Source organism: Sus scrofa, chromosome 3 (genome assembly GCF_054392235.1).
Source record: "Sus scrofa isolate SSC_HxYL_T2T_F1_AM1 chromosome 3, Sscrofa_HxYL_maternal_Yorkshire_Landrace_v2.0, whole genome shotgun sequence".
Lineage (NCBI taxonomy): Eukaryota > Metazoa > Chordata > Mammalia > Artiodactyla > Suidae > Sus > Sus scrofa.
In genome coordinates, this window is record NC_139385.1 from 126,137,761 (window position 1) to 126,163,104 (window position 25,344).

At 53.4% G+C, this 25,344-nt stretch overlaps 1 protein-coding gene across 2 annotated transcripts in view; it reads left to right on the forward strand.

Moving 5' to 3' along the window:
• Window positions 1-25,344, forward strand: part of ADCY3 (adenylate cyclase 3) — a 92,238-nt gene that overhangs the window by 37,643 nt on the left and 29,251 nt on the right. For both annotated transcript variants that reach the window (XM_021087777.2, XM_085019736.1), the window contains one exon: window positions 7,877-8,026. In XM_021087777.2, coding sequence (XP_020943436.2) covers window positions 7,877-8,026 — 150 coding nt within the window. The remainder of the gene's footprint in view (window positions 1-7,876; window positions 8,027-25,344) is intronic.

A 25,344-nucleotide genomic window follows, 5' to 3' on the forward strand; every position in this document is an offset into this window, starting at 1 on the left:
TGCAGCACGTGTCAAGGTGACCGGGTGCCTATCTCCAACGTCCTCTTTGTTGCGGAAGAGGCCAAACATTAAGTGTCTTCTAGCAGAGGCATGTCCAAGCTTTGTTAAACAAGTAGGAAGCTTCTGGAGGCCCTTCTGTTTTGAGGGGCGTGGTGGACGGGGGTCCAGCTTGGAAGGGCGTGTCACGGTGCCCGGGCTGGGACCTTGCGTTGTGTTGAGCGGGGTCACGGTTACTGCAGACCCCAGTCGTCTCTGGGGACAAGGATGCTAGTTTGCTCCAGGACAGCCCAGGAGCATCACCCCACTGTCTGTAGACCTCCCCCCTCTGTAGATGCTCCAGGTCCTCACTGGGTCTGGGCCCCCTGGGGACCCCAGCGCCTCGGGCTTCACCCAGCCTCTGCTGAGCCTCAGCGCAGCTCCGCTAAGGAGACAGTAGCGTATGGGATACTGGACTCGTGACCAGGTAGCGTGCTTGCTGGGCAAGAAAGCAGCGGTGGACCTGCCCTCAAGGCCACGTGTGCCTGGTCAGGCTGGCTTCTGATGTTCAGTCTGCTGGGACAGAGTTTTGTTTTTTTTTTTTTTTTCTCTTTTTTTGGCCACCCCTTGCTGGGCACATGGAACTCCTGAGCCAGGGATGAGATCCAAGCTGCTACCACAGCAGTGCCGGATCCTTAACCCACTGCGCCGGTCCAGGGATTGAACCCAGCCCTCCCAAGACACTGCTGATCCCATTGTGCCACAGTGGGAGCTCCTAGAACCTTTTTTTTTTTTTTTAAATATTGTGAAGTTCAAAGTCTGTGCTTGTTGAGGGGAGAAAAAGAGGAAGGAGACCTGGGTTCCATTGTCAGCACTGCTGGGAGACTGTGGGCTCGTCACGTGATTTCTCTGGGCTTCAAGTCTCTGACACAAAATGAGAATAAGAAAACTTCAGAGTTCCCAACATGGTTCAATGGAAACGAATCTGACTGCATCCATGAGGACACAGGTTCGATCCCTGGCCTCGCTCAGTGGATTAAGGATCCCACAATGCTGTGGCTGTGGTGGAGCCCAGCAGCTGTAGCTCCAGTTCGATCCCTAGCCTGGGAACCTCCATATGCTGCTGGTGCGGCCCTATAAAGACAAAACAAACAAAACAAAACAAAACAAAAAAACTTTGCCTATTGTAACAAACAAATGCAATAATGAATATGAAGGTTCTTATAAAACTTCATTAAAATGCGTTGTTAGGTACCAGTTTCCCTTTTCCTCTCTGGAAGAAAAGGAAAAAAAAAGTCATTAAGAACATATTCCGCACCAAGCCCTCTGTTAGGTGGGCCTCGCATTTCTCTTTTAATCTTCCTGGAACAGCCGTCAGGGATGAGGATGAGGAGGCCAAGTCTCAGAGAGGTTAAGCCCCTTGCTTCAGGCCACACAGCCTGCCGGTGGTGTGTGAGGTCTGTGTGACTGCACAGCTGAACCTCTTTGCCACGCAGTCCTACACTAGGAGGCCCCGCCCCGGGTCTGCAGAGAGCGTGGCGTCCCTTAGGTTGGGGAGGTGCCTTCTCGCCTCCTCCTTCCTACCCCGCAGCTCCTTGGGGAGTTTTTTTTTTTTTTTTCCAAAACACCTAAGCTTTAATGAACAGAGGCCTCGCCCCAGCAGCAGAGCATCGCAAAGTCTCCAGGGGCAGCCGACATGGTCATGGACACCGCAGACCTGTTGTCTCTCCCTCAGTCTCTTTGCCTCAGTTCGGGAATGTTCTAGAATCCGCAGGCCAGGATGAGTTTATAAAGAAAGATCAGCCTAGGCCCTTGAGCCACTGGCCTACCTCCGCTGGGGGTGCCCTCCCCAGAGCAGCCCCTGTCCCTGTGGGCCCTTCGAAAATGTGCAGGATATGGTGACCCATCAGATTCTAAGAGGAAGCGTTTGGTAAAGGAATGTTCTCCTGGCTGCATTTCTGAGCTGGGGTATTGTAAACACTCGATCCAGCTGTCGTGGGTTAGATGCAGCTATAGTCCGAATGTTTACCCACTTGGGAGATTCATTCATTTTATTCATTATTTTAAAACTCTGGTGTTTAAAAGAAAAAACAATTCTTTTGAAATAAGACTGCTGCCAGTCTAGGGGATGTCACGGGGGAGGCGGTGGCATGAACTGGCGCCAGGCGGAAGGTCTGCACAGGGGGTCCCGCTCGCTCTTAGAGACGGGAAGGGGAGCCGGGGCTCCCCACGTTCGTCGTTCGGGTGACTGTCCAGGGACAGAGAGGAGAAGCCTGGCCACGCTCGTCCACTGGCTGAGGCATCAGAGCCCATCTTTGTGTTTCCGAGACCCCGTCTCTCTCTGGCCCCATCTTGCTTCTCCCTGGATGAACGCAACCCCCAGCCCTCCCCGCTTGGAATGCTGTGTCTTGGACTCTGGGTATTTCTGAGACTGTCCCGCCACCTGCCATCCTGGGGGTCTGCACCGTCCTGGGAGCGGTTGAATCTCAGTCCTGTGTTCTTGGGGGGGGGTGGGGGCACCATTGATGGGATATTGATTAGAAGCCTGGGTTCCGGGGAGTGGGTGGGGACCAGGAGGTTGGCTGTCTGATGGCTTCTTGTCTGCTGACCAGGCTGAAGGGGTCGAGGCAGGGGTGAGTCTGTGACGTGGTTTCGCCACCTGGTTGGTCCAGCCCCGCGGCTCTTGGTTCCTGAGCACCCAGTGCGAGATGAGGCTCTGGGGACCGGGGCGGGGGAGGGGGGGAGGTGAGGACAGCAGTGCCCTGTCTGTGTGAGGAGGATGCAGAGGGGATGGAGAGGGAGGGAGGGAGAGGAGAGGCTGCCACCTGGGCCGGGAATGGCTGGGGTCAGTGGGAGGTATTTGTGAAGTGGGTGCAGGGAAGCCAGCCCTGGGGGGAGAAGGGAGCTCGGAAAAGGAAGCCCCCTCCCCCACTGGCTGGGCGCATGGGATACTCAATCCCGGATCAGCACAGCTCCAGGCTCAGCTGGGAGAAGCCCATTTGTCCTCTGCACGAGGGGCACACATGTCAGATTCTCTCTAGGGTTCAGGCTTTCCTTGATGGCCAAAGATGTTCCTGGGTCTGCAGCTCTTAAAAAGCAGGAGGCAACACAGACCAGTGTCAGGAAATGATGGCTGCCCCCCCCCACCCCGACCGTCATTGTTTTTTCCCTGGACCTGTGCCTTCTCCAGCTAGCATCAGGCTCCTGGGCTTGGATGGAGTCCTGGTCACTGTGCACGCCTCGGTGCTGGTGCTGGCTCCCTGTGGAAGGAACAAAACCCTTTTTGTTTTTTTGTTTTTGTCTTTTTATGGCCGCACCTGCGGCATATGGAGGTTCCCAGGCTAGGGGTCTAATCGGAGCTTTTGCCACCAGCCTACCCCACAGCCGCAGCAACACCAGATCCAAGCCACCTCTGCGACCTACACCACGGCTCACGGCAACACCGGATCCTCAACCCACTGAGCCACAATGGAAACTCTGGACAAAACTCATTTTTGTTGAGCAAGTTTTGAGCGTGTTTTGAGGAGCACCCCCTTTGGCTAAGCGAGGCACACCCCCCTTTATAAATATGAAACAGGTAATTTAGGATTGTCAGAGCCCAGAGGTAATCCTGATGATTGTGAAGATCTATAGACTTACGGCTTTGTTTCAGGTGAAAAATGTGAGCAGCTCATGGTAAGTGCTTTAGGGCAGGAATTATAATGTTAGTTTAAAAGATGCCTGATGTCCTTTCTGGGGAAAGGTGGGGTCGTAAATATGTAAATAAGCTGAGGGGTGCTTGTAGGGTGGGGTTTTGCATCGTAGGGTAATGAGAGACGAGGGCTCGTCTAGTTTTGAGCCTTTGGTCTCAGTTCCTTCTCCTGTAAAATTGGAATAACATTGCCTGCCTTGGGAAGAGTAAATGCGATAAGGCGGGTGAAGGACATGCCCGAGTCTAGGACCTAAGGTGATGCTACAGGGACCTGAGGCCAGGCGTGTGGGCTCCCAGTCCCGGCTGCACATCATGGCCACGCCCTTGCCTGCCAGTCACCTGAGCACCTCTGGGGTGGAGCCAGCGGGACCACCATCACCCCAGGGGATGGCGTTGCAGGGCAGCTCCTGCTCACCCCCAGCCCTCCTCCCCAGCGCAGACCCCCCACTTCCTTGGTTGGAGGTCTCCCTGGCTTGGCAGCAACACCCTATTGGATTTGTGTCCCGGACATGGAGGCTGAGAGTCAGCCTGTCGCCCTGGGCTGAGCCTCTCCCCGCCTCGGCCTCCCGGCCTCATAGCCACGGCTGCGTGAGAGAGCTGGGGGTGGACCAGAGCAGCAGCACCCCCGAGGGCCCTTTCTACATTGAGGCAACTGCAGAGAATTGGGGGTGCTCTAAGAGACCCAAGTCCTGGCACTGTTGGGAGAATGGTCCGGAAGCAGATGCGCTCATTGGAAAGTGGCAGGGAATTCCCTGGCAGGGTGGCACCTGCAGGACCCACCTGGCACTCCAGCGCATGGCCCGGTTGTGGGAGCCGAGAGCACAGGCCGGGAAGAAGATGAGGTGTCTGTGACCAGGGCAGCTCGGGGCAGGGGAGGCAGCATGGGCACTCTGGCCAACCTCGAACTCACCTGCTGTCTTCCTTCCAGCTTCCTTCCCGTGGCCTCTGGGGACCAGGTCATCTCCAGTCCCAACCTTTGTCCTCAGAAGTGAGATCTGATGAGGACCAACCTGTGTTGGGACTGAGGGACCTTTGAGATGAGTCAGTCCCTCCCTCAGCTCATGGATGATGAAACTGGAGCTCAGGGAGGTTTTTAGGCCTGGCAAATGACCTGGCTGGCGAGGGGCATTGCCAGAGTCCAGGGCTCCTCTCGAATTTATTTCTATATCATCTGTATCAAGTGCAAAAATGAGTTTTCTTTTAAAATACATGCAGTTTGGAGTTCTCGTTGTGGCGCAGTGGTTAATGAATCCAACTAGGAACCCTGAGGTGGCGGGTTCGATCCCTGGCCTCGCCCATTGGGTTAAGGATATGGCATTGCCGTGAGCTGTGGTGTAGGTTGCAGATGCAGCTCGGATCCTGTGTTGCTTGGCTCTGGCATAGGCCGGTGGCTATAGCTCCGATTAGACCCCTAGCCTGGGAACCTCCATATGCCACAGGAGCAGCCCTAGAAAAGGCAAAAAGACAAAAACAACAACAACAACTAAAATAAATAAATAAATAAATAAAATACATGCAGTTCAATGAAAGGAGTGTTGTCCTGCATAGGTGGTGCCCAGGCCTGAACCAAACCAGAATCCTATTCTCCTCTTTGGTTTTGTTTCATTTCGTTTTGTTTTTCTTTTTAGGGCCTCATCTGCAGCCTATGGAGGTTCCCAGGCCAGGGGTCGAATCAGAACCACAGCTGCCAGCCTGTGCCACAGCCGAAGCAGCGCAGGATCTGAGCCCCATCTGCAACCTACACCACAGCTCACGGCAACACTGGATCCATAACCCACTGAGCGAAGCCAGAGATCAAACCCGCATCCTCATGGATACTAGTTGGGTTCGTTACTGCTGAGCCACAGTGGGAACTCCCTATTCTACTCTTTGAATTATAATCTTTGGTGGGAAACTTCTGCTAGAGACGCTCTCTGATGGTCTTTCTGCAAGTTTGGTTTTCTTAGGTGGATGCCCCATTGGGTGATGACAGCAGTAATTCCTGACACCATACATTTTATAGAGCCCACCTCATCTGTCCTCGTGTGGTGACCGAGCAGGGCCCGTTTGTGGAGTCAGGAAGACCCCCAAGTGTGGAGCTCTGTCCCCAATGGTGTGACAGCCCAGACTGGCTATGGCCCGGGCAGAGACAGGCCTGTAGTCCCAGATCGGTTCAGTCACCAGCATTGGCAGGTGTGGGGTCCAGATGCACCGCTCCTCTGCGTGCAGCTCCTCCGTTGCCCCCTCGGGCTCTGAGCTCCGCCTGCCTGGAGACCCTTGGCCTGGGAGCTGCTGTATTGGACCCTGGTGGGCTTTGGCGGCGTGCTGCTGCTGGAGGATGTGTGGGGTGCAGCCTGACCCTGTCCACCAGCTTCCTGCCCCATGAACTTGAGGGTTCACACAGGAGGGTGGCCTCTGGGCTGCTGCAGGTTCCTGGATCTCACACTAGACTGGCTTGGAGACCCAGTGATCTGGTGATGTGCTGTGACTCCCTGAACATGGGTGATAACTGAGCAGCTTTTCGGATTATCAGGTGTTTCCTGAGTTGGCCCGTGGCTGCCCTGCTATGGACCGCTCAGGTGGGAATGGGCTGTCACGGTCCAGAAGAAGGCCTGGGAGACGTTCCACGCGACCGAGAAATCACCTGCTTGCCCACAGACAGTGTAGGTGGTCAGGGCTGCCCGGGTCCAGGAGTACAGCGGGCTGTTAGTGGCCAGAGCCCACCGTCTGACATGCTTGTAAAGTCTACACCCCGTGTCTTGACGGCCAGCACGAGGACGCACCTCACCTGCCAGTGAGTTCATTCCTTAGCGGGCTTTTGGGAGCTGCCCCCCCGTCCCCCCGCCCCCAGCTCAGACGGGTGCCCACGTACGACTCTTCGAGAAGCTTTGGCTGCGGTGGTGCATCCTCATGGTTAGTATTGACCAGCAGCCCTCATGAAGCATAAAAACAGTCAGAGGCAAGACTCTAGCCAAGAGGAGCCAGAGAATTAATGTTAGAGTCAACTTCCCTGAATTGTCCATTAAACCATCTTATTTGCAAATCTGAAATTGACTTCCCTACAGTTTTCATCTACCCCCAAATTCATTATGTGCTGCTGGGCCAATCTTTTCTTCCCCTGGGGCCGGCAACTAAGAATTTCTGCCTCCCTTCCTGCCCTCACCTCCTAACTGCTGCTAGAGAGACCACACCCTTCGCAGGACGGGTCTGTCCCCCTCTGGCAGGACCTCAGGAATCAAGGCAGGGAGCATGGGGCCGTCTTGGGGGGCGTGGGAGGCACCAGACCTGGAAACAGGCCTTTTTGGAACAGGTTCACGGCCAGTGGTCTTGGAGAAATGAGAGGAATTAGACCCTGGTCCAGCCCCAGGTGGGGCCCAGTCAGGTCAAAGATTGGAGCGGGCAGCAGCCAGCACCAGGAGGGCAGGCGTGGTTTGAATGTTCCCGTCCATAGCCAGGGTTGGCTCTGACAGCCTGTGGGAGCAGACGAGGGACCAGGGACAGGGGAACGGTTCTTGATGCCCAAAGAAGCCCTTGGTGCCAATAAACTGACTTCACAGGATGAAGTCAGGTCCCAAACCCGGTCTTCAGCCCTCACTGTCGCTTCAGTTCCTCATGAGCCCCGAGGCTGGCATTGGCCACCCACTCTCCTGCTGGAAGGTGGGGTTGGCTCAGAGGAGGCATGGGAATCCCAGAAACCTGTAACCCATGGCATATGAGTTAGGTGGCCCTGTCATAACTGAGTCAGCCTAGGATCTCTTCTGGTCTCCTGTGACATCCCATCCCATTGCACCTGCAGCTGTTAGGACTGTACACGCCTGGCCCCTGGACGTGGGCTTAGTTCACGTTCCTCCCCAACCAGTCAGCACAGCGCCCGCGGGCATCTGAGAAGTCAGGGCTCCACAGTGGTGGTTGCACAGGTGAGCGAGTGACAGGATGAGCGGCTGAGGGACTGTTCAGGCCTCGCAGCTGGCCGGCATCAGCCAGCTTTGCTACTGTGGGAAGGGGAACAGCAGTCCCCGGCCAGCCGTCCAGGTGTCACCCATCCATGGCAGTGGGGCAGGCTCTGCTCCTGGGACCTCCATACCCCTCGGGGGTCAGAAACTGTGCTGGGGACGTCCCTGGAGCCTGGGCAACTTGGCGTTGAATCGTGGTCACTGCCGGCCCACCACCTCCATCTCGCTCCCGAAGACATGCCTTGACCCTTTGTCCTCTCCTCCCCCTTGGGTACAGATCCTGGCCAACGTCTTCCTCTACCTGTGTGCCATCGTCGTGGGCATCATGTCCTACTACATGGCGGACCGCAAGCACCGCAAGGCCTTCCTGGAGGCCCGCCAGTCGCTGGAGGTGAAGATGAACCTGGAGGAGCAGAGCCAGCAGCAGGTGAGGCTCTTTGGGGGTGGCCTGGGGGGCAATGCCAGCCCAGGGTCCAGGCGCAAGGCCTGTTGGAAGGGAGTGAGCCCAGGTGCTGCGGGGGCCCCGTGGGGCTCGGAGTTCTCATTCTTTTTCTCCGGAGGCATCCCTCTGTGTTATCTCTCGCTGGTTCCCTCTGCCACTCCTGGCTGTGCAAGGGCACATGCTCACTGCGCATCTACTGGGTACTCGCTTGGGGCTGCTCTCCTTGCGGCAGTCAGGGGTCAGCACGCACCCACATCCCCTGGTCTCGGAGGTCCTTCTGGGAGAAGTCTGTCCGCCCCTCAGCCTCCTCCATGGGTGCTGTTCCCTTTGCCCCGAGGGCACTCTCCCCACCGCCTTCTCCTGCGCTGTCATTTATGAAGATGCAAAGCCAGCCCCCCCCCCCACCCCAGGGCCCCCACTCTTTGCCTCTTCCATTGAGGAGAGGGAGGCAGGCGCCTGCTGTCCTTGCTCTTTGTGTCCTGGCCCTCCTCCGGCCAGATCTCGTGTGACTCAGTCTTTGCAGTACTTTTCGGCCTGGCTGCATTTCAGATGCTTTTCGAAGGTCTTGAGAAATTCCGTCCACCACGTTCCTGTTATCCGTAGGTTGTCTTCCCCTGAACAAACTCATAGGTTGAAAGTCTGTGCCTCTGTGCTCTGGGGACCATGTCGCTTTGGGTTCCAGTGGTGCTGTTGGCTGGTTTCTGTGGGTGTGCCGAAGTGGCTGTGGTTGAAGACGCTGCCACGCGGGTGGGGCTGTAGCTGCGGGTCCCAGTGGGAGGCCTCGTGCTCCCTCGACGGTGCCGTGTGAGGCACACACCGCGTCATTCAGCTGATGTGTCCTGCTGCCTCTGTCTGGGGATGTTCTTTCTCTGTTTACCAGTGAGATCTGGAAGCTTCTGAGCTGGGCTTCGGGCTCATGTCTTTCAGCAGACAGGCTCTAGAAGGGGAACCTTCCTGAGCTCCGTGTGACAAAGGGCCCATCACATTGGTCCCCTTCTCTGTTGCCCAGTATCTTGTGGTTACAGTTGCTGTGGCTTTAACGTATTTAAAGGATTCTGCTTTACTGGCTTTATTGAGTCCCTTGAAGGGCATTGTTTAATTTCTGTGTTTTTTGTTGTTTTTTTTTTTTACAGCCTTGGTTCTTGTTTGTATTTGGTCTCTTGGTTCTTGTTTGCAGAGGCATCTCTCTAGGTTCTCTACAGTTAAAAAAAAAAAAAAAAAGAAAAGAAAAAAAGAAGGAAAGAAATGCAAAGTTTCCAGGTGGTCTAGCAGTTAAGGGCTTGGTGTTATCACTGTGTTGGCTTGGCTTTGATCCCTGGCCTGGGAACTTCTGGATGCCACAGGTGTGGCCACAGGAAAAAAAAAAAAAAGCTAAAAAAAAAAATGCACAGGAGTTCCCACTGTGGCACAGTGGAAATGAATCCTACTAGGAACCATGAGGCTGCGGCAGGTTCAATCCCTGGCCTCACTCAATGGGTTAAGGATCCGGTGTTGCTGTGGCTGTGGTGTAGGCCAGTGGCTACAGCTCTGATTTGACCCCTAGCCTGGGAACCTCCATATGCCATGGGTGCGGCCCTAAAAAGCAAAAATAAAATTTTAAAAAATTGCTTTTCATGTAATGTTGGCACTAAATTCTCTCCATTTATAATTTTGCTGGAAATGCGTTTATTTTGGTTTCAGTTCTGAAAGTCAATTTTTGTCAGATATAGATTTTTAGTTTGTTGGATTTTTTACTTTCTGTCCTTTGAAGGTGTCCTTCCCCTCCTCGGGCTTCCATCATAATGCCGGTTGTAAGATATACTGTCGTTCCTTTTGTTATTTACTTGCTTATTGAAGTATAATTGCTACATGATATTATATAAATTATTGTATGATATGCCTTTATTAGACATTTTTAGAATGTTCCATAAATCTCGGAGTTCCCATCATGGCTCAGTGGTTAATGAATCCGACTAGGAACCATGAGGTGGTGGGTTCGATCCCTGGCCTCGCTCAGTGGGTTAAGGATCTGGCATCACCATGAGCTGTCGTGTAGGTTGCAGATGCAGCTTGGATCCCACATTGCTGTGGCTGTGGTATAGGCCGGTGGCTACAGCTCTGATTTGACCCCTAGCCTGGGAACCTCCATGTGTCTCGGGAGTGGCCCTTGAAAAGGCAAAAAGACAAAAAAAAAAAAAAAAAAAAAATCTCTGGGTCTTTTTTCCCCTAGTCTTCCTTTTTTTCTTTCTCTGCTTCAGACTGAATATTTTTACTGACTTAATGTCCAGTTTACTAATCCTCTCTTCTACTTTGTCAAATCAGTGGTTGAGCTCATCTCTTGACTCCTTAACTTCAGTGTCATATTTTTGGCAGTTCCAGGATTTTCATTTGATTTTTAAAAATAGATTCAAGTCTTCTAGTTAAGTTCTCCATTTTGTCAACTATTTTTAGGACCATATTCAACACTGATTTTAAAGTCTTTGACAAGCAGATGTTTATAGTAGGGGTAGCTCAGATTGATCCAGTGTGGGAGTTGAGAAGATTTAAGGCTGGGTTTTAGCCTAAGAGCTATCTGTTTCTGTTCTGTGCTTACTCTTAGGAAATAACCCTTTAGGGGTCTCTAACTGAAAGGCTTGTCCTCCTCTTGGGGGACCCTGAATTCCCCAGCATTAAGGGACTGCCTAAACTATCCTTTGGTTATATATAGCCTCTTAGCTGTCACTTTCTGCCTGGATTCTTGGTCTCTTACCCCTTGCAGCTTAGGGATTGGCAGATGATTTGAGGGGAGCAGTGGTAGAGAAAGTCAGGCTTACTTTATATGGTTCTTTTCTGTCCGGGATCTCACCCCGCTACTCTGCCTCGGAGTCCTTGCTTACCAGTTCTGAGAGCTCCAGCCATTGCTGCCTCTTCAACCTCTCAACCCTGGACTCAAGGGAGAAAGTGGCAGAGTGTGTTGGGCTCACTTAAATGTGTCTCTGTTCCCCCAGATCTTGTCCCCTAAGTCCTAGTTGTCTTGGTGGTTTTCCATTGTCTTCAGATGGCTGTTAGTTTGTGTTTTATCCATCATTTATTGTTGTTCTTGGCTAAAGGGTTGGTCTGACAGATACAAGCCCCTCTATAATAGTAAGAAGCAAAAGTTGGACATTATGGAAAATTTTTCTTTTATTCTTTTATTTTTTTTTTTAAGGGCTACACCTGTGGCACATGGAAGTTCCCAGGCTAGGGGTCAAATTGGGGCTGCAGCTGCCGGCCTACACCATAGCCACAGCACTACTGGATCTGAGCTGCGTCTGCAGTCCACACCACAGCTCACAGCTATACTGGATTCTTAACCCACTGAGAGATGCCAGGTTTGTCGAACTCATGTCCTCATGGATACTAGTTGGGTTCACTACCACTGGACCACAACGGGAACTCCTTAAAATGTTTTAAAGTGTGTGTCTGAATAGCTAAAAGCATATGTATTATAACATTACAAAGGTATGAAAAAGGATGTACCATGGAAAGTAAGTTTCCCCCTGCATATCATCCACTCCCCATCCTTAAGACAGCTGCTGCCATCTTTCTTGTGTATCCTCTCGGAGGTCCTCAATTTCCAAATGTTGGTGTCTGGACACTCCTCGTCTTATTGCCCTTCACCTTATTGTACTTTGCAGTTGGCAGGTATTGATTTTTTTTTTTTTTTGCAAAGTGAAAGTTCGTGGCAACCCTGTGTCCAAGTCCATGAGCACCGTTTTTTTTTCCCAACAGCACTGGCTTCTTTCATGTCTCTTGGTCCCATTTCGGTAATTCTTACCCTACTCCAAACTTTTTCATTATTATTATTATACCTGTTATGGTGATCTGCGATCAGGGCTTTTCGATGTCACTCTTGTAATTGGGGACACCATGAGCTGCACCCACGTGATACGGCAAACTTATGAAATATACGTGTTCTGACTGCCCCACTCACTGACCATTCCCTCATCTCTCTCCCTCTCCTTGGGCCACCCTGTTCCCTAAGATACAATAATATTGAAATTAGGCCAATTAATAACCCTGTCATGGCCTCCATGTGTTCCAATGAAAGGAAGAGCCACACATCTCTCACTTTAAATCAAAAACTAGAACAGTTAACTGTAGTGAGAAGTGCATATCAAAAGCCATGATGGGCTAGAAGCTCGGCCTCTTGCACCAGTTAGCCACGTTGTGAATGCAAAGGAAGAGTTTTGGAAGGAATTTAAAAGTGCTGCTCCACTTTTAAATGGTGAGAAAGCAGGACAGCCGTATTGCTGATATGGAGAAAGTCTTGGTGGCCTGGACAGAAGATCGAACCAGCCACAACATTCCCTGAAGCCAAAGCCTAATCGAGAGCAAGGCCCCAGCTCTCTTCAGTTCTCTGAAGGCTGAGAGAGGTGAGGAAGCTACACAAGAAAAGTTTGAAGCTAGCAGAGCTTGGTTCATGAGGTTTAAGGAAACAAGCCACTTCTGTAGCATCAGAGTACAAGGTGGAGCAGCGAATGCTGATGTAGATGCTGCAGCAAGTTATCCAGAAGGCCTAGCTAAGATCGCGCAGGTGGCTACACTAACCAATGGAGTGTGAGTATAAACGAAATAGCCTTACATTAGAAGATGCCAGCCAGGACTTTCAGAACAAGAGAAGTCAGTGCCTGGCTCCAGAGCTTCAAAGAACAGGCTGACTTTCTTGTTGGGGCAAGTTATATAGAGGTAACGTTATTTATTTAAAAGGGCTCCTGTAGGTAGACATTAGGCTACTGCAAATATTGCTGTAATAGATATCTTTATAGGGACACTCTATTATGCATGTGCAAATATAATCTCAAAACCAAAAACCTAGAAATGAGATTGCTGGATCATAGGGCATGTGCATTATTAAAATTGTACATATGTATGTATATGTATATTTACTTAGTAAACCATACGTAACATAAAACTTGCATTTTAACAATTTCGAGGTGTGTGGTTAGTGGCATCAAGTCCATTCACAGTGCTGTACACTATTGGTTTCTAAATTTTGGAGATGAATCCCTTGTCAGTTGGTTCCTTTGCACATTATTTTCTCCCATTCAGTAGGTTGTGTTTTCATTCTGTTTAGGGTTTTCTTTGCTGTGCAGAAACTTTTTACGTTGAATTAAGTCCCATTTGTTTATTTTGGGTTTTATTGTCATTAGTCCAGGAAGTGGATCTGAGACGATATTGCCATGGTTTATGTCGGAGAATGTTTGGCCTATGTTTTCCTCTAAGAGTTTTATAGTATCCGGTCTAATTTATGTCTTTAATCCGTTTTGAGGTTATTTCTGTGTGTGGTGTTAGGGAGTGTTCTAATTGCATTCTTTTGCATGTGGTTGTCCAGTTTTCCCAGCACCACTTATTGAAGAGGCTGTCTTTTCTCCATTGTATATTCTTGCCTCCTTTGTCATAGATGAGTTGGCTGTAGGTGCGTGGGTTTAATTCTGGGCTTTCTGTGCTGTTCCACTGATCTCTATTTCTGTCTTTGTGACAGTACCATATGGTTTTGATGACTGTAGCTTTGTAGTATAGTCTGAAGTCAGGGAGCCTGATTCCTCCAGCTCCATTTTTCTTTCTCAGGATGGCTTTGGCTGTTCTGGGTCTTTTGTGCTTCCAAACAAACTTTAAAATATTTTGTTCTAGTTCTCTGAAATACTCATGGTTTCTGGAGCCTTTTCATCACCCCAAACAGAAACTCTAACCCATTAAATATTAACTCCTCACCCTCCCCTCCCTTTGCCCCAGCAACCACTGTTCTTTCTGTCTTTATGAATTTGGTTGTTCTAGGTGCCTCACAGAAGTAGATTCCTGCAGTCTTTGTCCTTTTGTGACTGATTTATTTCACATAGAATAATGTCTTCAAGGTTCATCCATGTTGCAGTGTGTCAGAATTTCCATGGGAGTTCCCATCGTGGTGCAGTGGTTAACGAATCCGACAAGTAACCATGAGGTTGCGGGTTCGATCCCTGGCCTTGCTCAGTGGGTTGAGGATCTGGCATTGCCGTGAGCTGTGTATAGGTCACAAACGCGGCTCGGATCCCACATTGCTGTGGCTCTGGTGTAGGCCAGTGACTACAGCTCCGATTCGACCCCTAGCCTGGGAACCTCCATATGCCTCAGGAGCGGCCCTAAAAAAGACAAAAAAAAAAAAATTTCCTTCCATTTTAAGGCTGAATAATATGTCATCGAGTGTATGTGACATGTTTTGTTCATCTAGTCACTTGGTGATGGGCTTCACCAGTGTGAATGATGCTGCTTTGCTCTATTGGTGTGCAAGCATCTTTTTGAGTCCCTGCTTTCCAAGTCTGTGGGGGTCTAAACCCAGAAGTGGTGTTGCTGGGTCATATGGTGGTTCTGTATTTACCTTTTGAGGAACCAGGCACATGTGTTTTTAAGGTTGATAAATATTACCAAATTTGGAGTTCCCTCGTGGTGCAGCTGGTTAAGGATCCGGTGGCTCGGGTTGCTTCTGTGGCCCAGGTTCAGCCCCTGACCGAGCAACTTCCATAGGCATGGCCAAAAATAATATTACCAAATTGTCTCCTTTGGTTTACACTCCTCCCAGCAATGAAGGACAGTTGACTTACACTCCTAAGTTTTCTTTGTTTATCTAGAAAATACTTTGTGTTTGAATCTTGCCGGCTCCAAGGATACCTATTTGAAAACCCCAGCTGGGGGTTCCTGTTGTGGCTTAGCTGTAACAAACCCCACTAGTATTCATGAGGATGCGGGTTTGATCCCTGGCCTCACTCTGTGGGTCAAGGATCTGGTGTTGCTAGGAGCTGTGATGTAGGTCGCAGGTGTGGCTTGGAGCCTGCGTGGCTGTGGCTGTGGTGTAAGCTGGCAGCTCTAGCTCCGATTTGACCTCTAGCCTGGGAACTTCTATATACTTCAGGTGCGGCCCTAATGAAACAAATATATATATATATATTTTTAATAAGCATGTTAATTGTTGAATTGGGTTCTTGGCTAGGAAAGGCTTTCGGGCTTGCTGGATTTTTTCTTTTTCCTTTTTGTTGAGGTGAAAACCCTATAATATGGAGGTAGCCCTATCGTACAGTGCAGTGCATCCACATGTGCAAACACCATCTCCATCTAAGCCAGAAACCTTTCCCTCACTCCAAGAGAAAACCCCAAACCACCCTTGATTTGGAAAACCAGAGAGGCGCCTGGCGAGCTTTGGGACAGCGCAGGGCAGCAGCCTCCTGTCCCTGCCATAAGAACAGAAGACTAGATCCTGCACACGCCCGGCATCCTGTGCGTTCTCTTCTCCCCAGGACCTAACACCAGAGGGGAAGCCCCCGCCGGTGAGCTTGAACTTGAGATTTGCACCCCACGCTTTCACCCCGGCGTCTTCCGGGGGCATCACGACCTGGCGTTCCCAGCTTCTCACTGGGTGATGTTGGTGTTCTGTCTCTCTGGGGTTCCCTTCAGACTCGTGAAAAATTGGGGTTCAAAATAATACCATGTCATGGGGTCGTTTGAGAATTACTCAAAGTTAGGCTGAAATGAGTCCAAAACCCAGGAAGCCCTATTAGCTGCAGTGCAGGGGACAGTGGCTGATGGCGGAACCAAGAGGCAGGATGGGCGCTGGCTGGCACTGCTGGCCCTGTCCCCAGTTCCAGTCGGGACAGAGGTTGCTCCCTCCCCGGGCGTCGGGGCTGAGGCTGCAAGTGGCGTGGGCTCTGGGCTGATCGTGCATCCTGGCAATGTCAGCTGATGTGTTTTTGGAGCCAAGCTTCTCACACTCCTGTTTCACTTTCCTCCTGCGAAGGCCCCTCGTGAGAATTAAAAGGAGATAATAGATGTAAAAACACTTTGGAAAGGGCTGCAGAAACTCCTACTAGGAGAGGAAACAAGCTAATTTGGTCGTGGCTCCTGTTTCAGGAGCCATTCGAGGTCAGTGCCACACCAGGCCACGTGTGTACTGATGTGTGTTTAAAAGGCTTTTTTAAAAAATTCCTCATTTACAAAAAAGGAGTTCCTGTTGTGGCTCAGCAGGTTACGAACCCGACTAGTATCCATGAGGGTGCAGGTTCGAACCCTGGCCTCACTCAGTGGGTTAAGGACCTGGAGCTGCCGGGAGCTGTGGTGTAGGTTGCAGATGCGGCTCGGATCTGGCGTTGCTGTGGCTGTGGTGCAGGCCGGTGGCTACAGCTCCGATTAGACCCTAGCCTAAGAACGTCTATCTGCTGAGGGTGCAGCCGTAAAAAAAAACGAAACAAACAAACAAAAAAGCAGTGTATTCTTTGCGGGGAGGCCTCCTTTTATCTTTATCTCACTCTCTATCTCGTCAACTCAGCGGGTGTTGACCTTGTTTTCTCAGCTGCCTTGGGAGGGGGCACTGTGTGTGCTCAGTGGCCATGTGGCCATGTGGCCTCCAGGGGGCAGTCTGCTCTCTGGGCTCGTCCCCCTCAGCTGGATGACAAGGCCAGGGTGGGGATCCCACCCTGCATCCTCTGGTTCCGTCTCTTGGCTGCTGTACCCAGGAGGTGGTACTGTCCTTTGTGAAATTGGCCAGCCTCCCGCTATGAGGGCAGTGCCCGGCGGGTGGACCCAGCCTCCACCCAGGAAGCTGTACAGCAGCCCTGGGCCTTTGTGCACAGCCTTGCCTCTGCCTCATCCCAGGGCGCAGGCCCGGCTTGTCGAAGGCCGGGTCCGAGATGGGAGCACCTGGCTGATGCGAAGATGGGTTGGGTCTTGGCTTCCAGTGGTTTGCCTTGTCCCCTCCTCTGCCAGGAGGGGTGGGGCCCGACCACTCTGAGGTCCTCGTGGGTTTAAGGCTCTAGAGACGAGGCTCTGGTCTGCCAGGGGCACATACCTGATGCCTTAGGTGGTCCCATGGCATTGACCCGTGGCCACGGCCACCCAGGTGGCCGTCAGGCCTCTCTCCAGGCTCCCCTTGGCTCCACAGGCCTGTTAGGGTCGAGCAGGAGGCCCAGAGGAATGAGTTGGAGTTGTTTTTCTTTATTCTCATGTGACCATACTCCAGGGTTTAGTTGGGGACCTTGAAGGTTGCTAAGCGCCCCAACTGCCACCTGGCAACAACAGGCATCCTGGAAATCCACCCAGCACACACCTGTCGCCAGGTACATACTGTAGAATTATGAGCCTTTTTGAATCACATTCGTAGACTACTTCCCCGGCAGTGAGAGGTGGTCGAAGGAGGATGTGGCGGAAGCGGGGAGGGACGATGGGGACACAGCCGAGGCGGGCCTGCCCTTCCCTCAGATCCAGTTCAGTTCGGGAACCAGCCTGGTCCTCGGGGAGGAGAGCTGCCCCTGGTCCCCACCCTCCCGGAGGAGGAAGCTGCAGCCGGGCGTCTGGGGGAGAGCCCAGGGCCGCCTGTGCAGGGTTCCAGGTCAGAAAACCAAAACCGTCCCCTGTCCCCCAGCCCCCGAGGGGCCAGGGGCCAGCTGCCTGTGCTGGGCGGTGCCTGAGAAACGTGGCGTGGGTGGGGAGAGGGCGTGCACAGATGGGACAGCTGCTTCCCTCTGCCTCTCCTCCTGCTTCAGCCCAAAGCCACACACCTCTGACCAGGGTGGCATTTCTTCATGCCAGTGTCGTTCCCTGGGTGGGTGACCTTGCCCTGGAGCAGGTCTCAGAGGGAAGACCCCCCATTTTCCGTGGGAGTCGGACTTCTCTCCCAGGGGCCCCGGAGCTTGCATAGGCTCTTTCTGAAAGTCTCTGCCCTCTGCTCAAGCCTACTTCAGTTTCCCTTCCAGACCTTTCGCTGGGAGGCTAAGGTGTAGAGTGACCTCAGCCTCCGCTGGTTGGGGAGAGGGGAGTCAGGGTGACAGAGAGAACAATGAGGAGCCCGCTGTGTCCTAGGTCCTGGCCTGGGGGCGGGCTTCTAGCGTCAGCCCTCAGAGTGCCCGCTGTGGTCCTGGCAGCCGAGCTTGGGCTGGGGACCTGCCTCCCGGGGAACCCGCGGGAGGGGGAGGAGCGCGCCCTCTCGGGGCAGCTCTGCTTCTTGCTCACTGTTACAGGCACCTGCTGCAGGAGGGCAAACCCATCGTCCACTGGACGGGAGCCACAGGCCCCGACACCAGCCTCCAAAGATACTTCACTGTCTTAAGTTCTTTGCAGAAGCACTCACGGGTATCTTTTAGTTTTTATTTTAGTCTCGGAGACCCCCTGGTTTGAGAAAAGCCAGAAGGTGGATGTCCCATGGCCTGAAGTAGGGATGTGTGCCCATCCGTTCCAACTCCCACCTCTTGGATTTCCCAGAACAGGACGTGACAAAACAAATCCACGTTACATGATGCAAGTGTGAGCCCACTGAGGATAGGTTGTCCCGAGGCTGCGGAGGGCCCTGCTGGCAGCAGGGGGACGTTTGCTGTGTCAGGGGGGTTGGGCGCTGACAGTGCTGCTGGCGGCCCTGTGCCTGGGCCATGTGGCCTCCAGGCTGGGTCCCCGCTGAGCTCTGGAGGGTCGCGGGCCCATCCACCTCCTCCAGCAGCAGTTTTCTCTGCACACAGTCGTAGCATCTACTGTCCGGGTCCAGCGTGGTCAGGGTTATGGTGTGTCCCTGCCTTTATCTGGCTGTAAGAATGAAATTTCGTTCAGCAGCAGTTTGGAGATTTTTTTTAATGTTTGTTTTTTGAATTTTCTTAACATATCTGTTTAGCTCTGCCATACCTACCAGGTATCCATTCTTTCTTTTTTTTTTTTGGCCATACTCACAGCATGTGGACGTTCCTAGGCCAGGGATCGAACCTACGCCACAGGAGCAACTAGAGTCACAGCAGTGACCATGCCAGATCATTAACCTGCTGAGCCACCAGGGAACTCCTTTTTTTCTTTTTTTTTTTTTTTTTAAAACAATTACTTTGTGCCAAGCCCTGGGCTGAATTTTTACCAAATTCACTCATTTAATCATCATGACACACGCAGAAGGGAAGTTGCCCCCCACACACACTGTGAGGGCCTCTCTTCCAGATCTGAGCAGGGGAAGCAGGTGAGTAGTCCCAGAGGCACTCGCTCCTACTTCATGCCATCCTGCCTGCCAGTGTCTGTTTTGTTGGACCTGTCCAGAGCTTCAAATATTTCTAATACTTAAACATTTGGGCATTCTATATAAAACTTGTATTTCTGCCTGCCCTGGAAAGTGGAGAAGTCTGACAACACAGGGTGCAGAGTGAGGCTGGCGCTCATGTCCAGGCCAGGCCACTTAGGTGCCACATGCTGCCTATGCCCTTTGAGCCGCAGTCTCTTTGCCTGTGAAATGGGAACAGAATACGATTGTGTCTATAAGAGGACATGGATCCCACACACATTTCAGGCACGCTTCCAGGCACTGGGGCTCCAGCTGTGAACAGAGCAGATTCTGGTGGAGGAGACAGACACGGCCCAGCGCGTATCTGCTGTCTCAGGAGGCAGGCTGGGCAGTGGAGGAAAGCCGAGCAGGGGAAGGAGCGGGGAACATGCCAGAGGTGACTGTCGTGGCCGGAGAAGGCTTTCCGATGAGATGAGAGTTGAGCAGAGGCCTGAAGGCAGTGAGAGTGTGAGCCACGTAGGGTGCAGAGATGAGCCGTAAGTGCAAAGGCCCTGAGGTGCATTCACAGGATGTCAAGGTGGCCAGTGCCAGTGGAGCAGAAGTGAGGGGACGAGAAGTAGGAAGTGAGGAGGCAGGGAAGTGGCGGGGACTGGATCCTACAGGGCTTTATGAGGATCTTCGCTTCTCCCCACAGGGAAATGGGAGACCTTGGAGCGTTATAGGGGTTTTTTGGTTTGTTTGTTTTTGTCTTTTTGCCATTTCTTGGGCTGCTCCCGCAGCACATGGAGGTTCCCAGGCTAGGGGTCCAATCGGAGCTGTAGCCACCGGCCTACGCCAGAGCCACAGCAACGCAGGATCCGAGCCGCGTCTGCAACCTACACCGCAGCTCACGGCAACGCCGGATCCTCAACCCACTGGGCAAGGCCAGGGATCGAGCCCGCGACTTCATGTTGGATTTGTTAACCACTGAGCCACGACGGGCACTCTGAGGGTTACAGGTTTTAAACAGATCGGTCTGGATGCTGGTGGAGAAGAGACAACAGTTAGAAGCTATGCAGTAATTTTGGTGAGAGGCTCGTGGTCCAGACCAGGATGGAGGTGACGAGGGGAAAGGAGGCTTCTGCGACTCTTTCGAAGGCAGAGCCAACAGGATTTACTGCCGGGTAGGATGGGAGATGGGAGGCTGGGAAGGCAGTGATGGCCCTAGGGATTTAGCCCGGAGGTAAGCCGCTGCTTCCCGGGCCAGGACGGAAGCAGGTGGTATGTGCTTCCACAGCAGACACTGTACACTCTTTTCCACTGACCACACGTGCGGCCTCAGCATCCTTCTCAACACAGTGCTCCAGGCAGCTGCTTTCTCTCACAGCATTGGCACACGAGCTGGACTTTCTTGCTGCTGTAGAGCTGTAGAGATCCACTGTCTGATGTGGTAGCCACCAGCCATACGTGGCCATTTAAATTAAAATTAATTAAAATTTTAAAATTAGGAGTTCCTGCTGTGGTGCAATGGGATCTGCAGCACCAGGACGCAGGTTGGATCCCTGGCCTGACACAGTGGGTTTAAAGGATCCGGTGTTGCCACAGCAGCAGCATAGGTCACCACCGTGACTCGGATCCAGTCTCTGGCCAGGGATCTCCATAGGTGGCAAGAAGGAAAACTTGAAAATCCGTTCCTCCACTGCACTGGCCACGTTCCACGTGCTCGGTAGCGCCACGTGGCTGGCGAGGCTACTGCCTTAGCACAGGCGACAGCATTTCCAGGACTGCAGAAAGCGCTGTTTGTGCTGTTCTAGGGGTGATGGCTTGCCCCTTGGGCCTTGTCTCCTAGCTGACAGCTCGTTAACTCACCGAACCTCTTGGGACCCCCTGCTTTGCGCCAGCCTCTCGTGGTGAGGGCTCCAGACACCACATGCGTGGCTATCTTTGGACCCAAAAGGCTAGCTCATGAGGCGGCGGTCAACTTGTCCCGCAGTCGCCCCATCTCTGGGGACTGCACAGGAGCCCAGGCAGGTGACCAGCAGGCCCATGTGCTCTGTGTCCCCTCTCCCACTTTTGCAGGATGCGGATTCCGGGCTGACCCCGGCTCTGTCTTTCCTGGGCTGTTTGGGATGACGGGGCCTTGTGGTGAGGGGCAAGTCTGGCTTTTGCAGCCCCGCGATGGGGCCCTGCTTCCTCACGGAGCCTGTCGCATTGGAAGGTCTTGCTTAAAGGTGTGCTGGCTTTTGAGTTACGCAGCCTCTCCTCCCCGAGCTCTCACAGCCTTTGGCTAAAGACAGCGAAGCACTGCTGCCCTGTGACACGGGTCGGCGTGCGACCTGCTGGCCCTGCCCATCTGAGCTCTTGGGAGTGCCGTTTACCTTTGACCTTCCCATCCTGTAGCTCAGGGAATTGCCTAGTGGGCCTGTGACTGCTCTTTGAGGGACTTTGAGTGACCCAGGTCACAACTGTGTCTACCAGATGGGACGGCGCACGTGGGCCCCCTCGTCTAAATGCCGGCTCTGCTCGTGTACAGCCGGCGGCGCTGGATTTCACACCATGTGGTCCTTTGTCTCTTATCAAGGAGGCGTGGGTTGTCTGGGTGCTGACCTCCCTGGGCTAAGAGGCCAGGGTCTAGCCTGCAGCCCCTTCCTCCTGCAGCTCCTCTGCTCAGGTGCTCAGGCCAGGATGGGGGGCCTTTTAGCTTCTACGTGGCTTGGAAACTCCAAGAATCTGGATAAAGAAGGACCAGGACAGACATGTCTGCAGTCAGCTGTGGGTCATAGTTGTGATGACGTGTGTGTGTGTGTGTGCGCATGCACACAGCGCATATGTAGGAGACATACCCAAGGACACACGCATCCTTTAAATAGATTTCACCCATTTTCACATGGACACCACACACACACACACACACACACACACATACACATGCACACGCATGTGCTCACCCACCCATGCACAGGCACACACACCGGGCCTGGCCACCTGAGCACTGTCAGTCTCTCCACTTAATCAGTCTCCACCCCTCCGCGCCTTTCAGAAGGATGTTGTAGAAACTTAGCTTCTCATCAGCCAAGCTCATTTACCCAAATCCCCGCTGGCTGCCCTGCGGTAATTAACTCCTGAATGCCTCATCAGAGAATACGAGGTGACAGCTCGGGCCCCTGGGAGCGGCGCTGGCCTCCTTCTGGGTCCCGAGGCGGCGCCAAGGAGAAGGGGCCTTGTTGGGGTTCCTCCCAGGTGGGGCTCCTGCAGCTCAGCACAGATGAGGAGAGCCAAGCCCAGTCGGCCCAGCACCCTCCCTGGACCACGGCGGGCTGTGCTCCAGGGACCGGGACCCCTGACCCCACCCGGGTCTGTTCATCTGCGGGGACAGGCCTGGGACCCTCTCCCCGGGACCCGGGCAGGGGTCTGCTCCACCCCACGAACTAGTAGCCACTTCCTCTTTCTGGACCTCATTTGGTTCCTTTCCCAGGGAGTCGGGGCCTTGCTTCATGCTGGGTGCTTTTAGCGTGACCCCCAGGGCTGAGCAGGGCTGAGCAGAGCCCGGAGGCGGTTCGCCCGCCCTCCTGCTGTGTGCGGAGCCCCGTCCCAGCGCCCCGGGCCTCGCCGAGGCCCACAGTGCGGCCGAACCCCTGACCTCTGGGCCAGGCCTGCCTCCCTGGCCGCCGATGCCGGAGGCCTTGGGATGGGAGGTCGCCGCCTCTCAGGGCAGCACATTTCTTTATTTGAACTGTTTTGACTCAGAAAATTCTTCCTCTGGAACAGTCTGTTTCCCTCAGTGTCCCTCCGTGGGGCCTCCAGAGCAAGCCCGTCCCTGCCCCTCAGACCTCAAGAATTCTCTGCGAGGCCACAGAGCCCCCACTTCTCTGGGCTGATGCCCCTCAGGGGCCCCGACGCTGGCTCCCTCCCCTCGTGGTCCCTCGCTGACCTTTGGGGGGGCGTCCACCTCCTCTTTCGGGACCTTAACTTCTGCCAAGGGCCAAGGGGCGGGTTGAGGCACCATTTTAGGCGGTGAACTCATTTCCAATCTAATAGCATCTCAGACGGCTCGACTTTCTCCCCCAGGGTTGAGGCGCTGCGCCTCCCTCGTTCTGTTCTCTTTAAGTTGGTTTTGGGGACTTAAGTAGAGGTTATTACATTTACTTCTTCTGTTTTGTTTTGTTTTGCTTTTTAGGGCTGCACCCATAGCATATGGAGGTTCCCAGGCTAGGGGTCTAATCGGAGCTGCAGGTTTTGGCATCTCAGAGGAGCCGGGACCGCCCCATCCTGTTTGAGTCCAGAGCTTCGTTGCCGTCTTCCCCTCGACATGAATCTCAGTGCTGACCAGCCCTCTGGGGTTCAAGTGCATTGCTTCTTTCTCATCCCCAGGTCCTGATGATTGAGGGTTTTGCCTCCTGCTTGGACGCGGCTTTGGGGGTCTCCAGCAGTGACCTCGCAGCAGGATCTTGCCCTGGCTGCACTGGTCAACCCCTCCACCCTGCTTTTTACAGATAATAGAGTTGTAGCCTCTCTTAGTTCTGGTGTCTGCCCCCCTTGGGGCTGAAGTCGGTATGGGGGCTTGCTGTAGGCTGCCTGATGGGAGGGGCTGATGCCTGCCCCCTGGTAGGTGGAGCGGATTCTAATCCCTCTGGTGGGTGGGGCTTCGGTTGTCTCTGGATGGGATCAGAGGCAGCTGTGTGCCTGAGGGGTCTTTAGGGAGCCTGTGGACTGAGGGGCGGGGTTGTGATCCCACCTGGGTGGTTGTTTGCCCTGGGGCTTCTCAGCCTGACTGAAGGGTGAGGCCAGATTTTCCCAAAGCGGCCCCCTCCAGAGAAAGGCAGGCTGCTGAATATTCCCGAGAGCTTTGCTTTCAATGTCCTTCCCCCACAACAAGCCACATTCACCCCTTTTTCCTAGGAGGTCCTCCAAGAACTGCAATGAGGTTTGACTCAGATTCCTACGGCGACTTTGCTTTGCCCTGGGACCCAGTGCACATGAAAGTCTGTGCACCTTTTAAGACTGGGGTCTCCGTTTCCCCCAGTCCCGTGGAGCTCCTGTGCACAAGCCCTACTAGCCTTCATTGCCAGATGCTCCAGGGGCTCTTTCTCCCAGTGCCAGATCCCCACATGTGGGAGTTTGACGTGGGGCTCAGAACTCTCACTCCTGTAGGTGAGTCTCTGTGAACCAATTAGTTTCCAGTCTGTGGGGCTTCCCACCCGGGAGGTATGGGGTTGTTTATATTGTGAAATCACCCCTCCTACCTCTTGATGTGGCCTTCTCTTTGTCTTCTGGAGTAGGATGTCTTTTTTAAGGTTTCCGGTCCATTTGGGTGAAGATTGCTCAGGCTTTAGTTGTGAATTTTGTTGTTTTAGGAGAGAAGTTGAGCTCCAGTCCTTCTATTCCGCCGTCTTAATCCCATCTCCCCCTCCGCCCTGCTTGACCACGGCTGGGCCTTTCCCCTCAGTTTCTTTTCCTTAAATCCTTCTCAAATGCTCCTAATGTGATGCTTCCAAACTTTGATGTGGTCGCCAGTTGCCTGAAGCTCTTTGGGCCTCTTGGCGTGGACTGCAGGTGATGCCGTGTAGGTGGTTCCTCAGGCCAGACCTGGGGTCATGAGGCCCCAGGTCCTGTGGGATGGACTCTGTAGAACCAGGGACTCCCCAGAGCCCAGCCATCAAGGGCCTCACCAGAGGTTTCTGCTCCTCCGGTATCAGTGTTGAGTGATGCCAAGCTTTCTGTGGCAACCACGTGCTGTTGGGCTCTTTGTGGTCAGTCTGGGCAGCAGACCACTGTGCGTTCACCGTAGGGAAGGCCTGGTGGCGCCCCCTCCTGGTGGGAACTGCTGCAGCCAGCCTCTCTTGCAGCTTTGGGGTGGCTTCTCTTTTGGTTATATCCAGAGGCCGCTCTCAGTCACAGAAGCAGAGCCTTGCAGCATTGGCCCCTCTCCCCCTAACCCCCGTCAGCCAGTGGGGGAGAGGGTGGTGAGGTCCTCCGGCCTGCCCAGGACTGGGCCCAGCCTCCCCTCGTGTCACCCATCACTCCCTCCTCCTCCCCCCTTTCAGGAGGAGTCCCAGCAGCTGCCCCGGCCCAGCCTGCTCTCCCTGGGGCCCAGAGCTGGTTTGCTCTGCTGTCTGGGCCACCCTCCCACAGAAGGGACGGGGGCCCACCCCCAGGAGAGCCATATCGTCAGGTCCTTACTAGATAAGATCTGGGCACTTCCTTTTCTTCACGATCCCAGCAGAACCGCAGCCAAGGCAGGTGAGAAGTTGAGTGTGTGAAAAGCACATCCTTTGGTGAAGAAGAAAAACCCCACCGGTTCCATGGGTCAGAGAGCCCTGGTCCTGGTTCCGGGTCT